General features: G+C 41.4%; 1 protein-coding gene across 7 annotated transcripts in view; it reads left to right on the forward strand.

Annotated features, from left to right (window-relative positions):
- Nucleotides 1-21,566, forward strand: part of FN1 (fibronectin 1) — an 87,508-nt gene that overhangs the window by 30,231 nt on the left and 35,711 nt on the right. For all 7 annotated transcript variants that reach the window (XM_038749084.1, XM_038749085.1, XM_038749086.1 and 4 more), the window contains exons 13-23: nt 2,914-3,035; nt 5,942-6,122; nt 6,279-6,455; nt 8,224-8,352; nt 10,188-10,277; nt 10,807-11,001; nt 12,048-12,320; nt 14,665-14,931; nt 17,328-17,422; nt 19,255-19,423; nt 21,010-21,096. In XM_038749084.1, coding sequence (XP_038605012.1) covers nt 2,914-3,035; nt 5,942-6,122; nt 6,279-6,455; nt 8,224-8,352; nt 10,188-10,277; nt 10,807-11,001; nt 12,048-12,320; nt 14,665-14,931; nt 17,328-17,422; nt 19,255-19,423; nt 21,010-21,096 — 1,785 coding nt within the window. The remainder of the gene's footprint in view (nt 1-2,913; nt 3,036-5,941; nt 6,123-6,278; nt 6,456-8,223; nt 8,353-10,187; nt 10,278-10,806; nt 11,002-12,047; nt 12,321-14,664; nt 14,932-17,327; nt 17,423-19,254; nt 19,424-21,009; nt 21,097-21,566) is intronic.

Raw genomic sequence — 21,566 nt, forward strand, 5'->3', positions numbered from 1 at the left:
GAGTCTTGTGGGAATAGATTTATTTCTAGTAGTGGGTAATTCATCAAGTGGCTTCACAGGTATTCTGAGGTTTCAGCTATAGTCTTGAATTCCATTTTAAAAATTAAACTACAGATTCCCCCATAATTATTTGCCCAGTAAAGAGTGCAAACAGAGGATATTTTCCTTTGAAGAAAAACAAGATATGGTTCCCCTCTGCCTCTCTTCCAAAAACCTCCTCTTAGTGGTAAAGCTAAGTTGTTAGACAATAACAGGCTAATGATTAGAGTCACCAGAATTGTGAAACATGTTTATTTAGGGTTATCCAGTAGAGCTTTGGGTTTTGTTTCCATGTGACTATGGCCTAGTGGTAAGAAAAGCAGCATAGCCTAGTGAAAAGAGCATGGGCCTAGAAGTCAAAGGACCTGGATTCTAATCCCAGCTCTGCTAGTTGCCTGCTGTGAGACCTTGGGCCAGTCATTTATCTTCTCTGTGCCTGTTACCTCATCTGTAGAATGGGTATTAAGACTGTGAGCCTCATGTGGGACATGGACTGTTTTCCAACCTGATTATCTTGTATCTACTCAAGCCCACTGCATCCATCTTTGTTACTGGAGCTTCCCAGGGGTTTTTGGTCTTTCCGACTTCATGGTGGGAATGCCACCTGCTGCCCGGCTTGTTCATTCCAAGCAACCCCCGACTCCTGTCCTTCAGATGGAGAAGGCACCACATTTTTGATACCTGCAGGCTTCCCAATTTCTTCCTTTGAAAAAAATTCAAGAACAGAGGCTTCACACATGGATCGCTGCACTGACCTTTTGGGTTAAGGCCATCATCTCCTTCTTAATGCATTATTTTTAATGGTATTTAAGCACTTACTATGTGCCAGGCACTGTACTAAGAGCTGGGATAGATATAAACTAGATTGGATGCAGTCCACATCCCTCATGGGGCTCCTAGTCGTAATCCTCAGTTTACAGATGGGATAACGAAGGCCAGAGAAGTTATTTGACTTGGCCAAGGTCACACAACAGACAAGTAGCAGAGCCAAGGTTAAGAACCCAGGTCCTCTGGCTCCCAGGCCTGTGCTTCTCCCAAAAGGCCAAACTGCAGTGCAGTTTTGACTGACATTTTGAACCATTTATCATTGTGGGCAAGCAGGGGTGTCAAATTCCCCCTTTTCTTTATGGACTGACTGTCTTTCAACGGTGACCTTCTGATTTTATTGAAGCTGATGCGTGCTGTGCTCTTCATTTACAAACAGAATATAGTCACTGAAGAGATGTCGATTGCTCATCATCAGTTTCGATTCTTCCCATTTCAGTTTGTAAAATGATAAATCTAATGTGACTGCAGACAGGTTTGTGTTCTCTGCTTTGGCTCTGGAGACTTTTCGGCAGCTGCTGAACCTAGAGAATTATATAATCTCACCTGTCTCCTTCAGGGCATCTATGCATGTTAATTCAATTCCAGTTGCATTGCAAACTTTGAGAACAGAATTGAATTCCACTGTATCAAAACCTTCCTTGTTATTCAAGGTAATGCAAACTGGGATTAAATATTCTCTTCATATTTTACAGTGTTACCTAGAGGTGGAAGTGAACAAGATCAGTATTTAGGTATCCTGTGCAGAATTCCACATGTTTTTTTTTTTTTTTTCTAGAATGCAAGTCAAGGTCATTCTTGAAACCATTTATAATGATGGACTTATTGCCATTTATTTTAGTCTTTCCTTTTAATTCATCCCCTCATTTTTGACACTTACAGGTTATTCCTTTAATGAAAACATCATAACCACATTCTAGCCCCCTCCTGGAGTTGTAGTTAGACCTCAGTGGGCCATCTCATACTTTTTCATATAGTTGCCGAGTTGGCAATTTTGCAAGGGTTTGTGAACTTTTTAAATGGATCTCTTTGGGCAGTGATAGAATTTGGTGGTCTGAGCCAATGCAAATGAAATATATTGAAACATCAAAGAAGATTATTTTTATGTCCACCCATGCATAAATGGTCAGGTCTTTCCAAGTCTTCAGCCTTAGTTCTTCTTTTTGGCTCTTCATTTGTAAATGAGAAGCGTGTAAATGAGGAGCACAGCATGCATCAGCTGTGTTCCCTCAGTGTGGACAGTGGTCTAGGTCACAGTAACCCATTTGGACCATTTCCTTCACCATCATTCTCCAGATCTGACATGGTAGCATTCTTGTTCACTGTGTAAAGCCTAGGATGACACTAAAGCCCTCTTTTTATCCAACAGATGTTGACCTCTATTTAATCATTACATATTCTACTTCCTCACAGAAACTTTTAATTTTCTCATCTGGCTGTGTTGTGGGCCCCACACATGGTCTATTTTTTCAAAAGAACGATATATAACACTTCAACTGAGGGATTCTCTGGGCAATGTTACTACATCTTTTTACCGGTGATACTATATTCTTCTTGACAATGTACCCATCAACCCTTGCTCTGCCTCTGGTTTCTGTTTAAATGAAGAATTAGATGATCCCATTGGGGTGTATGTTCCATGTTTCTAATCAAATGTTCCTGTGTGCCTAGTATAGTGTTCTGCACAGAGTAGATGCCCTGTTCAGTGATCTTTGTGTAACAGATACCCAGTATAATGGTCCACATACAATAGATAATCATTAGGCTCTGTGGCTGAAATAACCTTCCATTTCACTCAATCAAGTCGATCTTTGAATGTCAAGGATAGTATCAAGTGTCCTGCTTCATGGACACCAGTTTGACACTGTCCCAAGCTTCGTCCGACCTTTGAAAATGGGGGTCTACTGAACTAACCACTGAATCCCTATTCCCACCTTTGACAATGCTGAGGGAAGGAAGTGGGGAGGAACAATGCTGGGTAATAATGGATAAAGCCTGTCTCATCTAAATGGCTGGGTGAGTGTCAATAAAATGTGAACTTCTTTTCAGGCACAACTGGCCCTGTGCAAGTAATCATCACCGAGACGCCTAGTCACCCCAACTCCCATCCTATCCAATGGCAAGCTCCTGAACCGTCCCATATCACGCAGTACATTCTCCGGTGGAGACCTGTAAGTAAAACCTCCCAGAATATCTCTAATCCATAGGATTCCACCAGGAAAGGATCGGAATTCTCCTGTGGACTTTGCAGTAGGGATGGGGGTTTTTTAGTTTGTTTTTGTAAATCTTACACAACGATCTGATTTCACAAAGGCCTAGGCTGATATTGGCGATCACATGCAGTGCAAATGTTATCTTTGGCTATACATAAGCCCAAGTAGAGTCTAAAAGAATTGAAAGGAGACCTTTGACTAGCCCATCAGGTTATTTTGATTCTTGTAGAGGAAAGGAACTGATTGGTGTAGTAAACGTCATCTTTACTTCTCTCATGTTCCCTTTTCAGTTGCCTGTACAGTAACAAAATTATCTCCGGCAGGTAACTGGGGGTGAGATTAAAGTCTTTCCTTAGACAACTCTTGTTCATTTTTCTTTTCAGACCTGAATTTCTGCATTCTGCCGCTCACTGATGTATTGCTCATTTGGGTTTTAAAACATAAAATAAAATATAGATATAATCATAGAGAGGAATTTTGGGTTTTGATCTTTATTATCAGAATGCTGTCAAGATCAGTGTATTGATTTCTATTTTTTGGTGACAGTAAAAGGTACTGATCTTCCTCCTCCCACTTCCCTTACCAATGAAAATTCATTCCTAAGCCCCTTTTCCTACAAGTCAGAAAGGAGCCTAGATATACAAGGAACCATCAGATGTGAGATGCTGATAGAGCTCCCTGTTTTGGAGGCTGACTTAAATTTAAGAATTGGAGGTGACTGGAATGTTTGACCATTTTTCCAAAGGATATGGGTGTTCAGCATTTGTGAAATACTTTTGAATTGTTTTGGAAAACATTCCTCAGGTGTAGGCGTTTATAAAATACTTGGACATTTCTTCATTTGAAACAGTACTAAAAGGAATGCCATATTGTTTGAAGTAGAGTTGATTTCAAAATCACACATCTTGCTGAAGTAACCAGAGGGGAGTTTACCACTTTATTGAAGTTAAGCAGAATATGAAGATGTAAACAGCAGACGGAAGATTCTATAAGCATGAATCATGATCATTCTTTAGCAGAACCTTGCCCAAAATTGGTTAACCACTTTTTGCTGGGATGTGTATATTCAACACTGATTCATTTTAACCGGTTCCAGTGAACTGCCATGTGAGCCTTTTCACTTCTCAAAGGGACCACTCATGTTTCAAGGTTTTCCTGACTGCTTTTTATTTTCCTACCAAACAAGATATTTAAGTTTAGTCTTGCCAACTTACCAAAATTGAATTTTGGGTCACTCTAGCCCACAAATATTCCTGGAAGTGTTGTGGGTGTGGGAAGAAGATGAAAATGAAGGAAAAAACATTTATTCATATTTGGGAATTCATGAATTTAAATACCAACTCTCTCAGAAGAAAGGCTCCCACATGAATGTCTTTCTTTGCTCATCTCTCAAGATTCACCCAGCTATTGCTTCCTATTCTATCTGCCCCTTAAAATTTCTTTTCCACCCAAGACTTTTTCGTGCCTTTCTCAAGTGATATTAAACATCTTATGAAGCCCAATTGTCAGTCTTATCCCAAAGCCCCTCTTTGTGTTCTGCTTTTTTATTACCAATTACCACATTCACTGAATGATTCATACTTTCAATGTATTTAAGCATTTTACTTGTGGTTGCTAGCTGCTTGGACACATCATTCTAGTCATAATTTCTTCCAGTTCCATCATGGATTTTGTGTTATTTTGAAAACATGCTCCAGATGAGTAGAATTCCACTGTCTATCTAAAGAAAAGATTTAAGCAAATGTGGTTGTCCCAGGTCGTCTCAGTCCAGGCAATCCACTGGAGAGTTCATTAAAAAATTTGGAAATAGTGGCTACTTCCACTCTTACAAAAATGTTTTAATGGTATTTGTTAGGTGCTTACTAAGTGCCAGATACTATACTAATCGCTGGGGTAGATACAAGTTAATCAGGTTGGACAAAGTCACTGTCCCACATAGAGGTTTATCTCCATTTTGTAGATGAGGTAACTGAGGCACAGAGAAGTTAAGTGACTTGCCCAAGGTCACACAGCCAACATGTGACAGAGTTGGGATTAGAACCCAAATCCACTGACTCCCAAGCCCGTGACACTTTCCACTAGAATGTGCTGCTTCTCAATTTGACTACCCCTCTCATTATCCATTTCTATTCTGTGACCAAGTCTAAGACCCATGACCTGTGTTTAGGATGCCAGCCATCTGGGGTAACGTTAGTTTGAAATCAAGCAGCACCCGTATGATCTGAAGATTTTAGAGAATGACTTTAGAAAGGCTTCTAAATTTACATTGATGAGCCACCTGGAACTTTGACTACAATTATTTTTTTTAAATGAACTTCCAGTTTCAGGTTTTCTAAATATAGGACACTGGGGGAGAAAATGAATCCCACCTACCTTGCAGTTCAAGCTTAGGAATACTTTTGAAAGGAAGAACCAGCGTGGCCTAGTGGAATGAGCCTGTGAGTCAGAGAATTTGGGATCTAATCCAAGCTCTGCCCCTAGTCTGCCTTTTGACCGTGGGCATGTCACTTAACTTCTCTGCTTCAGTTTCCTCATCTGTAAAATGAGGATTCAATGTCTGTTTCCTCTCCTACTTAGACTAAGAGCCCCACGTGCGACAGAGATTGTGTCTGAATTGATTATCCTGTATCCACCCCTACATTTATTATAGTGCTAGTTATCTATATAGTATGTGCCATTAGCACATAGTAAGCGCTCAGGAAATACTATTATTGTTATTATAATTAGGAAATCCATGACGGTCTGCTTGTATTGAACACGTTGCTCCCAGGCCGCTATTTCTTGCCGAGGCACACAAATGGGCTTTGAATTCTCTTCTTCCGTGATTGTCATCTCTCCTCACTTTTGTTTTTGCCACCTCTTAGAAAAGTAGCACTGGTCGCTGGAAGGAAGCCAGAATTCCCGGACACACCAATTCTTATGTAATCAAAGGCCTGCGGCCCAATGTGGTATACGAGGGACAACTTGTGAGTGTGCAGCAGTCTGGCCATCAAGAAGTCACACGCTTTGACTTTACCACCACAAGTACCAGCCCATCCGTGTCTAGTAAGTCATACAACCAAATAGTAGTTTTGCAGACTTCCTGTGTACACCATGGAGGATGTCACGGGTTTTTTTTTCCATAAAAAGTGAATCGTGAAAGGAATAGCCTGATCATCTGTCTAAAACGCTCCTGTGATCTGCTGCCGCTGTCTTTCCTAGGTAACACGGTTACAGGAGAGACCACACCATTTTCTCCAGTTGTTGCTACTTCGGAATCAGTTACCGAAATTACAGCCAGCAGCTTCGTGGTGTCTTGGGTTTCTGCCTCTGACACCGTGTCAGGATTTCGGGTGGAGTATGAACTGAGTGAGGACGGGGATGAGCCCCAGTACCTTGGTGAGTAGAGGATGGGGTTGTTTTCTGGGGAGGGGTTGGGAGGGAGTATCTTGCCTTAAACATGTAACGGAAGCCACATGGCATAGGAGATCGAGACTGAGAGTCAGAAGGCCATGGTTCTAATCCCAGTTCTACCACTTGTCTGCTGTGTGGCCTTGGAAAGTCACTTAACTTCTCTGGATCTCAGCTACCTCAACTGTAAAATGGGGATTAAGACTGTGAGCCCCATGCTGGACAGGGACTGTGTCCAACCTGATGTGCTTGCATCCACTATCCACTGCAGCGTTTAGTATAGTGCCTGGCACATAATAAGTGCTTAATAAATACCCTTATTATTATTATTATCGTCATCATTATTATGTTAGTTTTAGGCTTGAGGGAGCTGGTCACATAGTCTGCTGTCGGGGAAAGAAACGCTATGCAGAAGTCTGAGTTCCAGATGTGGAGGTGGGGTGCTCTGTGTTAGTCTGGACAAGTCATTTAACCTCTCTCTGCTTCAGTTTCCATATCCATAAAATAGGACTAATAAAAGTCCTAAGAACAGAAGAGACCTGCAGGGATTTTCAATAAATGCTTTTAAACTTTTGGACTGACCAATTCCTTCAACTCCCTCCAACAGCCCCGACATTCCAGGAGGAGAGTGAAATTCTGTAGACAGACCATCAAACCCATTTTGGCTTGTGACCTCTGTCTTGTGAGTGTGTGATGTATATACTTTGCATAGCGGAGGCTCACACAGAGTTGCCCAGAATTGGGGGTATCCCTTAGGCTTCCAAGGACTATTGGATAAGAATAGAGTAAATGATGCATTTCTTTTTCCACTGGGGCTTGTCCTATTTGAGATGATTTTACTAAACTTTCAAGGCCTCTTTATTCTAATACTCCATTTTAAGTGCTTCTTCCTGAAAGCAATATGGTTTAAAAATAGGCATTCATGATCAAAGATTCTTTGAATTTTCCAGATATACCATTTTAGTACAGTCAGTCAGACAGTTGTATTTATTGAGCACTTACTGTTTGCAGAGCATTGTACTAAGCACTTGGGAGAGGACAATATAACAATATTAGCCCACTGGTGTGATTGTGTGTGTGCATGTTTTGAGAGTCATGCGGGGATATTGTCTCCCTTGAACCATCACACTGTTATAGCGCTCACCCAGACTAAGCCCCCTTTTCCCAAACTGAGCCCCCTTATTCCTCTCCTCCTCCCCATCCCCCTTGTGCTACCCCCTTCCCCTCCCCACAGCACTTGTATATATTTGTACAGATTTATTACTCTATTTTACTTGTACATATTTACTACTCTATTTATTTTATTAATGATGTGCATTTAGCTATAATTCTATTTATTCTGATGGTTTTGACACCAGTCTCCATGTTTTGTTTTGTTGTCTGTCTCCCCCTTCTAGACTGTGAGCTCATTGTTGGATAGGGTCCAACTCTATATGTTGCTGACTTGTACTTCCCAAGCACTTAGTACAGTGCTCTATACACAGTAAGCACTCAATAAATACGATTGAATGAATGAATGAATTGGATGGGGCAGCTGCAGGGATCTAGCTTATGCCAGGATGGCCCTGGATGGGGTTGGTAGCCTCTTCATTGGCCAGGTCAGAGGTTGGAGTTCACCTAAATGAAGTTCACAGAGTGCTCCCATTGTTCTTCAGGCTTGGTAGTAGGGCTTGTGGCCACTGTGTTGGGCTGATCAGGTCTTTAAATTGAGTAGGAAAAAAATGAGTTATAACAAATTTTTCTTTTCATCCTATAGATCTTCCAAGCACAGCCACTTCGGTTAACATCCCTGACTTGCTTCCGGGCCGAAAATATATCGTGAACGTCTACCAGATATCAGAAGAAGGAGAACAAAATCTGATCCTGTCTACTTCTCAAACAACAGGTGCCAATTGTTATTAATTATTCACATGACTAACATTCGTATTATGCACATATACTGAGTGCAGGGCATGGTTGTAAGACCAGGGTTAATTCAAGGGGATCAAAGTAAGTTATGGTCCCTGAACCATAGGGGGTTCATGATCTGAGGAATTTGATGAAAAAATATAATTTTAAGAATAAAAATGTGGACAGCGATAACTATATCATCTAGGATATTCTTGAAGAGGGTGATCCATGGCTGCTTTATTGCTCAGGCAAATAGTCCTTGTTGCAAACAGTGGTACTTATTCAACACTTACTGTGTGCAGAGCACTGTAATAAGTGCTTGGGAAAGTACAACAGAGTTGGTAGACATGACAACATAACTGGTAGATATCAATCAATAAATCATATATATATATATATATATCATATATATTGAACACTTACTGTATGCAGAGCATTGCACTTTGCACTTGGGAGAGTACAATATACCAATAAACAGACACATTCCACGCCCACAAAGAGCTTACAGTCTACTGGGGGAGACAGACATTGAAATGGTTTAAGGGGAATGGAAATTGGTGGTTTACTTGATATGATACTGCCCATCCTCCACTCCACCACAAAGGGGTGGAACTTTAATCCCATGGGTGGGGAGAGGCTGGTATTTCAGGAGTCAGGCAGATACCTCTTGCTATCCCCTGCACCCAAACCTGGAGATATAGTTTCTAGAGGCTCTTGTCTCTGAGGCAGTGCTGCTGTTGGTCCAGTGGGAATCAGGAAATCTGTGTTCTAGTCCTGGTTGTGCTTGTAGTTGCCTCACACGACTAAAGACACCACCCCCGCTGCCACTCTGGAGAAGCAGCATGGCCTAGTGGCAAGAGTCCGGGCTTGGGAGTCGGAGGTCGTGGGTTCTAATCCTGGTTTTGCTGCTTGTCTGCTGTGTGACCTTGGGCAAGTCACTTAACTTCTCTGTGCCTGTTACCTTATCTGTAAAAGGGGGCTTGAGACTGTGAGCCCCACATGGGACAATCTGATTACCTTGTATTTACCCCAGTGCTTAGAACAGGGCTTGGCACATAGTAAGCCCTTAACAAATACCATCATTATTATTATTATCATTATTATTATCATTACTATAGTGCCTGGGACATAGTAAGTGCTGAACAGATTATTATTATTATTACTATTATTATTATTATTATTATTATTATTACTTGCTCGCTGCACCCCATACCTCAGTAGGAATATACCTGGCAGGGAGGAAAGAGTTTGAGTGCTAGAATCAACTCCTGTGTGGAGGTTCTTGGTCCTGATATTTCAGGACCGGTTCTTCACCAGTCACCTCTGATGGGAGATCAGAGATGATCTCCCATCATCATCATCATCTTCGACAAGGAAAACTTACCAGAGTATTTATCCCACTTGGAACAGATTCCCATATCCCCTACATTCTCCCTTGACAGAGATTAGAACCCAGGTCCTTGGAGATTTTTGCAGGAGAGGAGAGGAATTAGGTAATCTCTGGAAACACTCAAAATTAAATTGATTGGTAAACTTCTTTGGTTTAGAAATGAATGGAATGTTGAAGGGAAGGAACATCTGTGAAATTTAAAACAACCCTCATAATTTGGACTTTGTATTTGTAATGCATTCTTTCCCAGAATGCTGCTCTGCTGACATTTGTGCATGTCCTTGGGTGAAATAATCTTTGTGAAATATGATCTTAGCTGTTTCCCTTATAACTAACTTTCTTTTCTCTTCTCTCTCAATCCCTCTCTCAATCTCTCTCTCTCTCTCTCAATCTCTCTCTCTCTCTCTCTCTCTCTCTCTCTCTCTCTCTCTCTCTCTCAGCCCCTGATGCCCCACCTGAGCACTCTGTGGACCGAGTGGATGACACCTCCATTGTGGTTCGCTGGAGCAGGCCACAGGCCCCAATTACAGGTGCCGTTACCTCCTGCTGTTGGTCTTTCAATGGCCATCTTCTTCTGGTGGGGTGGGAGACATGGGCCTGAATTCAGGCCCAAATAGCAATTTTATCATTTTAGGTTTTCTGCATTACTTGAGAGGCTCTGTTACTGGAGCAGGGATTTTGGCAACAGCTTGCTGCTCTAGAAAAAGGATCAATGTGGAAGGCAATGAGTGTTGCATCCCTTCAGCAAAAAACGGAGTTTATTGTGGGGCTTTTGACCTCACTTTTTTGAGGGGGGGACATTTTTTATGGGATTCCAATCAGACAGGATTCTTTTTAGCTTAAAATATATTGTACCATTTTGATTACTCTTTTTTGGAATGCTACCTTACTTGCTTGAATGGTGTTTGTGCTGAATTAGAGCAGAGTGAGCATTCTGAGAAGTGGTCGGATGCCTTATAAAAGCAGAAAAGAGTGCTCAGCAGTTGCTGAGCAAGAGTCAGAGAAAGGAAATTGTCACTGATGGTACATAATGATCATACTTTCCCCATGGGTTTGTAGGTTACAGAATCGTCTACTCACCATCAGTTGAAGGTAGCAGCACAGAGCTTAACCTGCCCGAAACCGCTAATTCGGTGACTCTTAGTGATTTACAACCTGGAGTGCAGTATAACATCACTATTTATGCTGTGGAAGAAAATCAAGAGAGTGTCCCCATCTTCATCCAACAGGAAACCACCGGTGTCCACCGCCCAGGTAGTATCAATCAATTAATTGAGAAGCATCATGGGATAGTGGATAGAACCCGGACCTGGGAGCCAGAAGGACCGGGAATCAGAATCTCGGTTCTTCCACATGTCTGCTGTGTGACGTTGGGCAAGGCACTTAACTTCTCTGTGCCTTAGTTCCCTCATCTGTAAAATGGGGATTAAGATTGTGAGCCCTATGAGGGACAGGGACTGTATCCAACCTGGTTAGCTTGTGTCTACCTAAGTGCTTAGTACTGTTCCTTGGAACATAGTAAGTGCTTAATGAATATCATAAAAAATGAATCAGTGCTTTTTTTAAGCGTGTGTGCAGGGCACTGGAAGAGTGCAATTCATCAGACTTAGTAGACACATTCTCTGCCCATCATTAGCTCACAGTCATGTAAACCCACTGTGGACGTAGCCTTCTCTCCATTATGGGCTTTCAGGCAGCTTTATCCACTCCCAGCTGAAGAGGACTCAGGAGTCCTCTTCCAAAGCTCATTTTAAGTAATGTGTCCAGTTTATACTGTGAAGTAGTAAAGTCAGCTAAGGGATTTTGCTATTAAAATGAACTCCATGTAGTCTTGACATGGCATTACCAACCACTTAAGAGTGAGTCAAGGTTGATCAATTATTCTTAAGTGTTATACCATGTTTCTGTGAGTAGAAAAAGCCCACGTAGCTCTTTTTTGTCATCCTAAGGGCATAGTTTTTCTTAGATTGTTTTTGCATTTATTGGCAACTCACTTTGCTGTTTGAATATCCCAATTAAAATCCCTAAGATCATGTTACATGATGAAACCAAACCCAGTGTTCATAAAACAACAATTTTCACAAAGAATTGGAGAAACCTTATAGCTCTTCATGACACTTGAGATTTTCTGACTTCTGTGTTCTGCATATACCTAGACATTTATATCTTTGATAGGAAAATTCAAGACTTACTTCAAGGAACCCCTTTTTCTGCCCTGGAGTTTTTACTTTATGCATGTTGTCTTTGCCACGAGCAAACCATTGTGCTTTGGTTTAACGCTGTATCCTTCATTCCATTAGACAAAGTCCCCCCGCCCACAGACCTGAATTTTGTGGATGTGTCAGATGTTAAAATCACCGTCATGTGGAACCCACCCAGGAGCTCAGTGACTGGCTACCGTGTGGATGTAGTTCCAGTAAATCTGCCCGGAGATCAGGGTCAGAGGTTGCCGGTCAGCAGAAGCCCCTTTGTTGAAGTGACCGGGCTTCAACCGGGCGTCACTTACCACTTCAGAGTCTACGCTGTGTACCATGGGAAGGAGAGCAAGCCATTGACTGGGGAACAGACCACCAGTAAGTTCTGCCTTCGGGCACTCTCTGTCTTAGAGTGCAGCTTTAATTAACCCAGTGTTTCCTATAACTATTTCCCTGCTCTTAAACAAGTTACCAGTCTTTTGACCTCAGCCAGTTTTTCCACAAAATTTCCTAATCAGCCTTCTCTAATGATAGGGGGATGCCCGCAGCGGGGGAACCCTTCAAATTCGCTCACTATTTGAAAGCGACGCAAAATAATATTACTAAAGTGGGTCAAGAAAATTTGTAAAGATTTTCTCAACATTTTGGAGACCTTTACTAAAACTGGTTATCGGTTTCCTTCTATCTACCCAGCCTGGGACACAGTAAGCACTTAACAAATACCACAGTTAATTACTGTTATTATTTACTTTCTTAAACTTACAAAGTTATTTAAAGAAAGTTGCATTGTATATTTGTTCAAAGTAATAATAATAGCAATTGTGGTATTTAAGTGCTTACAGTGTGCTTAGCACTGTACTAAGCCCTGGAGAAGATTGAAAAAAAATCGCCAGAAACAATCCTTGCCCCACATAGGTCTCGCAGTTTGACGGGGAGGGAGGACAAAACTGGCTATCTTTGGATGCAATTTATAAGGTCTAGAATATGTTTTTGGAGAAGTAATTAATTAACAATCAGGTCCTCTAAATTTAATTTGTCCTATCTTTTTAAAAGCAGTCTTTCAGCTCTGAGAAATCAAGTGGATTACGTTTCCTCAAGAAAATCCATACTTTCGTACTTCCTTTGAACTGGACTCATTTTGTATACAGTTTAGGTTCTACCATGAGACTGAAGTCTTGACCGCAAATTACACTTTTGTTTTTCTTTGCTTTGGAAAGGAAAGAATGAGTCTGAGCTGGGCCATATGGGAAAGAAAAAATTCTTGCTTATCCCATTGGGTGACTTTTTGGGAAATGTGTTACAGCTTCTCTAGTGTATGAGGTTTTCATAATTGTATACAGAGTTTCCTTAGTTAGAATACATCTTTTAGCTTTTTTTTGTGTCTTTGGACTCTATCAACTTGGTTATTGCCCCTTCAGTTTGTGCCTCTGTGGTGCCTTCTCCCTCCATCTGTTTGACTCAGGATGCAGCGTAATGGTGGATGTGGCTTTGGGTCCATAGAATCCAATAGGGTGGAGTCCAGCTAGTTAGGGGGAGTCCATTTTACAGTGTGTCCAGTGTCATAATGCAGTGTGGCTCAGTGGCAAGAGCATGGACTTTGGAGTCAGAGGTCATGGGTTCAACTCCCGGCCCTGCCACTTGTCAGCTATGTGGCTTTGGGCAAGTCACTTGACTTCTCTGTGCCTCAGTTACCTCATCTGTAAAATGGGGATTAAGACTGAGCCCCCTGTGGGACAAGCTGATCACCTTGTAACCTCCCCAGTGCTTAGAACAGTGCACATAGTAAGCACTTAATAAATGCCATCATTATTATTATTATTATTATCACAAAGTCCAACATTTGACAAGTATAATAATTGTGGTATTAAGTGTCAAGTGTGGTAAAAATCACAAATCAAGATGATTTGAATTCATGTTTTCTTTTAAGTGGTAATTGTAGTAGTATTTATTAAGCACTTAACATGTGCAAAACACTGTACTAAACACTGGGGAAGATTAACTGTAATAACCCCTGGGAAAGAACAGCCTGGTGTAGTGGAAAGAGCAAGGGCCTGGGATCTGGAGAACCTGGGGTCTAATCCCGATTCACTTCGTGGCTGCTGTGTGACCTTGGACAAGTCACTTCTCTGTGTCTCAATTACTTTATGTATAAAATGGGGATTTGATACCTATTTTCCTTCCTACATGGATTGTGTAGCCCTGTGTGAGACAGGGACTGTGTCTGACCTGAGTATCTTGTATCTTCCCAGCACTTAGAACAGTGCTTGACACATAGTAAATTTTTGAGAAATTTCACTGTTATCATTATCGTTATTGTTATTAGAGAAGCAGCATGGCTAAGTGGAAAGAATGCGGGCTTTGGAGTCAGAGGTCGTGGGTTCAAATCCTGGCTCTGCCAATAGTCAGCTGTGTGAGTTTGGGCAAGTCACTTAACTTCTCTGGGCCTCAGTTCCCTCATCTGTAAAATGGGGATTAACACTGTGAGTGCCCCGTGGGACAACTGGGTCACTCTGTAACCTCCCCAGTGCTTAGAACCGTGCTTTGTGCATAGTAAGTGCTTAATAAATGCCATTATTATTATTATTATTATTATTATTATTATTAACCCCCTAAGCTGAGAGGGCGGGTTGGGTGAAGTGAGAAAGTACGATGTCACTCGAAGTTTGCGTGTAGCATTATGAAATCATCCCAGATTAACCTTTTTTTATTTTTTTTTCTGTAGAACTAGATGCCCCCTCTAACCTGAAGTTTGTCAACGGGACTGACACCATGGTATTGGTGACCTGGACTCCGCCTCGTGCTCGGATTGCCGGCTACCGAATGACCGTGGGTCCCACCAGGACCAGTCAGCCCAAGCAGTACAACGTGGGCCCGTCTGCCAACCGGTACCCATTAAGGAACCTGCAGCCAGATACCGAATACACCGTTTCCCTTGTGGCCGTCAAAGGCAATCAACAAAGTCCCAAGGAAACCGGAGTCTTCAGTACCCGTAAGATATCGTCTTCAGACTTTGTCTAAGAGGGCCGCTGCCTCCCAGAACCCAGAGTTGGAGCTGTTCCCAAAGCTGAACCGTAGAAGTCTTTTATTAAATGATCGTGGTAGTTGTGTTTAACTATATAAGGAGCACTGTACCGAGCACTAGGATAATGTGAGCCCGTTGTTGGGTAGGGACCGTCTCTATATGTTGCCAACTTGTACTTCACAAGCACTTAGTACAGTGCTCTGCACACAGTAAGCATTCAGTAAATACGATTGAATGAATGAATAATAATAATGATCGTATTTGTTAAGCGCTTACTATGTGCCAAGCACTGTTCTAAGCACTGGGATAGATACAAGATAATCAGGTCCCACATAAGGTTCACCTTCTAATAGAAGGGAGAACAGGTATTGAATCCCCATTTTGCCAACGAGGGAACCCGAGGCACAGAGAAGTAAAATCACACAGCTTATAAATGGTGGAACCAGGACTAGAACCTAGGTCCTCTGACCTTTGCCTTTGCTCTTTCCACCAGGTCATGCTCCTTCCTGTTGCAGGTTTTACAGACAGCTCAGGTCACTGACTAGTTAGAATTGAAATACAAAAATAGACAAGCACCATCATGCTCCAAACCTCTTCATTAATAAGTTTGAGGGTTTGGCATGACAGCCAGTCAATTGATCAATTGTATTTACTGAGCACTTACTGTGTGCAGAGCCCTGTATTAAGTGCTTGGGAGAGTACGATATACCAGTAAGACACAGTCCCCGCTCTCAACGAGTCTACAGTCTAGAGGGGGAGAAAGACATTAATAATGACTTTTCAGTCTCCACACTGAGAAATTTTTTATGGGAGCCAATTTAAAAACTTAGCAAGTCGATGTCTTAAAGCACACCATCCAAACCTTAAATTTCTTCAGAAATAAAATACTGAAACAAAGTTTTGGCCCATTTATACTAGTATTTGGCCTGGAAATAGTTGGAAGAACGTGTTCTTAAATAGATTTTGGTGGCTATTTCCACAGAGGGCTCTATATACATGAAACCTTTTTTCAGTGTTCACAGAAGCCAGTGCTGACTCTGAGTTGTGCAAAATTGTGGGACAGGGACTGTGTCCAACCAACTACCTTGTATCTACCCCAGTGCTTAGAACAGTGCCTGGAACATAGTACGTGCTTAACAAATACCATCATCATCATCGCTGAGTTCATAGGAATAAATGATCATGGGGCAATGGTAGTTAGTTTTGTATTAAATATTTTAAAGTTGCAAAAGCACAAAAACACTGTGTGAAAAAGTACAGTACAGCTGAAGCAGAGGCTGGGAATCTCAGTAGCTTCACATCTTGCTACAAACCAGGTGAATGGACACAACCATTTCTTCCTAAACTGAATCTACGTCCATCAACTTGTGAATCAGGTGATGTCCAAAATAGACTTGTGAGAATAGCATTCCTTAATTCTTCCTTTCTGGCTCAAATTGTGTAATGAGAATGTGCTATAGCAGAACTGTCTATTTAAAGAGCAAGGATGCCACCTGTGATCAGTTTCCTTATCTTTCTAGTGTTCGGTAATAGCTGTAGATAAATTTAGAAAATTAGAAAGAGAGTTTTGGTAACCAGCATTGAAAAAGATTTCCAGAACTTATATGAAATCATGCACAGAATACTATTTTATACATCTAAAACAAGATAAGTGGATTGCAGAGAAAAGCATATAATTTTATAGATGCTTATTAGGAAATTCCAAGGGCAAAGCTCAGCCGATACTTGCTCTACTCACTTAGTGAAAAAACCATTGTTTACAGCCTTTTGGTTGGCCCAATTTTAATTCTTTCCTCCATTCTCCCCTTCCACACTTCTCATAAAAGGAAAGGCCCCCTTTTCCAGAATTCCAAGACATTAAAAGAAAAAAAAAACACTGTCATTCCTGACTGCAAAAGTTTCTCTCTCTCTCACACACACACACACACACACACACATGCATTCCAGATTGAAATGTCAATCTTCTAGAGATACACAATTATATCTTGAGAGAGTCCGTGCTGCAACCTATTTTATTCAACTGTTTTTTTATTTTTTCATACCCTAATCTAAAATAGCTCTAGAATTCATTTGACCACATTATTCTCTATCTTACAAACTATCACAGTATGACCATACATTTCTCATTTGGTAGTTAAGACTGATTTGAAATAGATTTGGGTCTGTTATACTGAACAGATACAATGGGACTCAAACTCAGTGGTAAAATATAAGTGGTTTAGCCTTCTGGTACCAGTTTTCCAGAAGTTGATGAGAATGCAAACTTCAAATGAGGTTAGCAAACACAGAGAAGTTGGAAGTTATGTGTATTTCAGTGTTTCTGGTTTCTAAAATTGGATTATGTTTGGTTCTTGTATTCACAGTGCGGCCTATTAGTTCTACTCCTCCCTATAATACAGAAGTGACTGAAACAACAATTATCATCACATGGACTCCTGCGCCAAGAATTGGATTTAAGGTATGGAGAAAATATCAATTCACTATTTTGAAACTATCAACCCAGAAGCATCTGGAGAGGGATAATTCAACTCTAAGTGTCTTCAACACTTTTTTAGATTGATACTATCAGATTTATTCTATATAAGAGAAGGAAAGTAGGAGACAGAGTCTCAATCCTCGGGTGTTCACAATCTGAAATAAAAGGCAGGTACACTTAAAGAAACACATGTAGTCCAGCTCACAAAGACCCACACAGCCCATATTAACCCAATAACCAGGAATTATGAACCTTGAAATCATGTCTCAGGAGTTAGCAGGGAAATTGTGCGTTTCTCCAGCTAGACTATAAAGATCGTGTACTCACCCAAGTTCCTAATATAGTTATCTGCATACAGTAAGAGCTTAATAACTACTCCAGATTTGATAGATTGATATGTACATATCCATAGTTTATGTTAACATCTTTCTCTCACCCTGGACATTAAGCTCCTTGGGGACAGGGAAAATATCTACTAACTCGGTTTATATTGTACTCTCTCAAGCACTTAGTACAGTGCTCTGCACACAGTAAGTGTTCAGTGAAAACACTGACTGATTGATGCTGGCAGTCTCTCCTAAGGTTACTACCTGCCTTGCCACAAGATCTCCAGTCTCCTACTGGTGGATTCTGATTCACAGCCCCTTGTCACAAAGATCTTAGCCCACGTATGTGATTTCATGGCTATCCCAAAGGCAGGGAAGTTGGGAAATAGGACGATCCCCTTTTTTCAGTTATTGTTCCAATGGCCTACTCTATAAATTCATTAAATACCTCTTGGGAAGTTGGACCGATTTTATCATCTTTGGAGGACAGAAATCCCTGGGCTTTGACAGCATAATTTGTTTATTTTTTTCTCTGAGGATGAATTTTCCATTAGCATTTTCCCAAGCACCTTAGCTCAGGGTGCTTCTTATACTGAGTGCTCAATAGACACAGTTTTCCCACCAACTGAGGTGCATTTCTGTTGCACTTCTGAACTTAGATCCTCCATGAAGAGAGGAGATGATAGCCTCTTAAGTGATGGAGCTGAATGAAAACTAAGAATGAAGAAGTGTCTTGTTTAGTTCTTTGACATTACAAAACCTGGGAGGGGAGAGGGAAGTATTTGTGAGGTAACTATAAATCAAGGCTAAGTACATCTGGGTAGTGTTTAGATTTTCAGACACCTCACTGGAGGGCCATTTTCTTTCCTAGGGTGTGTGAATGATTACATAGATGTTTTTGCCAGTTAAGAACTAGGAGAGGGCTTGGCAGGAGACTGCCAACCTAACTTTTAAATCCAAGGAAGTTCTGGCTTACAGGTACCTTGTTATGTGTCTGTGGCTGGAAAATTTTAGGAATTGTAAATTTATGCAGTCACAGGGCTTTGTGGCGTAGGACCATACCGAGACATGAGGGTGTGGAAAAGGAAAGTTACTGAGCCGTGTTTTTTGTCTGGTCAAATTCTTCCCTTGTGATCTCTCATTCTTTAGGTGAAGTTATTAACTTGGATTTTCAAAATAATCTTTTTTTAACTACTTCCACTAATTTCTGACAGTCCCGCACTTCCCTTAAAGTCATTTCATTTGGGTCAGGCTTTTAAAAGGGAACAAGTGAGAGTGTTTTGGGCGCAATAAAAATCGACAGAAACTATTACAGTTCATCCCTTAATAAGCTGAGCATTTTAAGACTCCCAGTGGAGTCTCTAAATGTTTAATAATACTGCTTTGTGCCATGGTAACTCCCTGCCTGGGGAGTTGAAAAACCTTACATATTGGCAGTCATCGAGGAGTTGAAACTGACTAGGCTCTATTTCTCGGGCCTCTTTGTAGTTGGGTGTGTGGCCAAGTGAAGGCGGAGAAGCTCCTCGGGAGGTGACTTCTGAGTCTGGCAGCATTGTCGTCTCGGGTTTGACTCCTGGAGTCGAATATGTGTATAGCATTTCGGTCCTGATGGACGGGAAAGAGAAAGACAAGCCGATCGTCAAGAAAGTGGTTACACGTAAGTTTGCCATGGAGGTGAGGGGGGGTGAATATTTTTTTCTGGCCTTCTTTCAACTGATATACTGTTATAGGTACCTCTCTTCTCATTCTCTCATCACTGCAATAATAATAATGATAATAATAATATTATTAGAACTCAGTAAGCCCTGAACTAAGCACCGGAGTAGATCCAGTATATGCAGACCACACATAATCTCTGTCCCAGATGGAACTCACAGGGTGAGCAAGAGGGAAAACAGGATTTACTCATTTTACAAATGAGGAAACTGAGGTCCAGAGAAGTTGGGTGATTTGCCAGTGGTAATGCAACAGGTAAGTAGCAGTCATACAGGCGGTAATTTGGAATTTGGAACTGCAGGATTGTAAAAAAAAAATGCTGCACTCACTTGAGCCTTCCAGAGGCAGAATCCTAAATTAGATTGATCATTGGTCTGAGCCAGTAATGGCAGGGCTTATGATTTTATTTCCCATGTAGGGGGGCCCCCAGTGAAACTTGGAAGTATTATTCATTCATTCATTCAATCGTATTTATTAAGCGCTTACTGTGTGCAGAGCACTGTACTAAGCGCTTGGGAAGTACAAGTTGGCAACATATAGAGACGGTCCCTACCCAACAGTGGGCTCACGGTCTAGAAGGGGGAGACAGAGACCGAGAACAAAACATATTAATGAAACATATTAACAGAATAAAATAAATAGAATAAATACGTACAAGTAAAATAAATAAATAAATAGAGTAATAAATACGTACAAACATATATACATATATACAGGTGCTGTGGGGAAGGGAAGGAGGTAAGGCGAGGGGGATGGAGAGGAGGAGAAGGGGGAGAGGAAGGAGGGGGCTCAGTCTGGGAAGGCCTCCTGGAGGAGGTGAGCTCTGAGTAGGGCCTTGAAGGGAGGAAGAGAGCTGGCCCGGCGGATGTGGGGAGGGAGGGCATTCCAGGCCAGGGGGATGACGTGGACCGGGGGTCGATGGCGGGACAGTATTAGAATCCATCCTTACTCTTTAGGATGGCTCTCAAGGGAGGCAAACATCACGTCTAATTGATTTAATCTATAGAAGAAGAAGGAATTATTTTCACCCCCTTTTTGTATGGTATTAGTTAAGTGCCAACTATGTGACAGGCACTGTATTAAGTTCTGGGGTAGATACAAGTTAGTCAGTTTAATCATATTTAACCCCTTGTAGTACAGGAACATTGAGTGATCTGATTGTATATAGCCCAGCACTTAGCACAGTGCTTGACATGTAGTAAGTACTTAAATTTCTATTTGCTTTAGACTGGATTGGAGCTTTTGAGCAAGTGCTCAATAAATACCAATCAATCAATGACATTCATTGTTTACTGTGTGCAGAACACTGTTTTAAGTGTTTGAATACCATTGATTAATGTTGTGTTACAATAGAAAGAAAGCATTGGCAAATACTGAAAAGAAAACTGTGCTTCCTTCAAACTGAAACCCTTTCTCAGTGCCTCCTGGGACCCATAGCTAGCTCTGGAAAAAAGGGAAATACCATTGAGTCTCCTTCATCTTCATCATAACTGACCAAACTTTTTTTTTCTTTTTCCTTGTGGATAGCATTGTCTCCGCCAACGGACTTGCATCTGGATTCTAACCCTGAAACGGGAGTGTTAACAGTTTCCTGGGAGAGGAGCAAGACACCAGGTAAACACGTTCTCTTTTTGCTCCAAGACAACTCCACTGCTGGTAAAATGTGTCTGTAAGGGAACAGGCCAGTGTAAAATATAGAGCCCAAGCCACATTTGTGCTAACAATAAGGCTCTTTGTTTGAAAGGAAGATATTTGGAGGGTGAAGAAGTAGCCAGGGAAAGCAAAAGTGTTCCAGCCATCCCTCATTCCTGCCTCCACCTGAATTAAAAGCTCCTTGCTAACTGGAGTAAATCACATTTCTGTCTGTTGGGAGCTGTGTCTCTCAAATATCCTAAGCGTCTTTTAGAACTTAAACTTCAAAGGCAGGAAATATAGTGCAGCATTTTTAATGCTTAATAGGATGACCTGGACCAATTTTCTCCCTATTTTTTATTGAAATTAAGCTAATGCAAGCAGAAGGAAAGTTACAGTTTGATCTGTGTCAACAAGAGTAAGCTTTTTGATCGCTGTCTGAAACTGAGCGG

Source organism: Tachyglossus aculeatus, chromosome 7 (assembly GCF_015852505.1).
Source record: "Tachyglossus aculeatus isolate mTacAcu1 chromosome 7, mTacAcu1.pri, whole genome shotgun sequence".
In the NCBI taxonomy this organism is placed as follows: domain Eukaryota; kingdom Metazoa; phylum Chordata; class Mammalia; order Monotremata; family Tachyglossidae; genus Tachyglossus; species Tachyglossus aculeatus.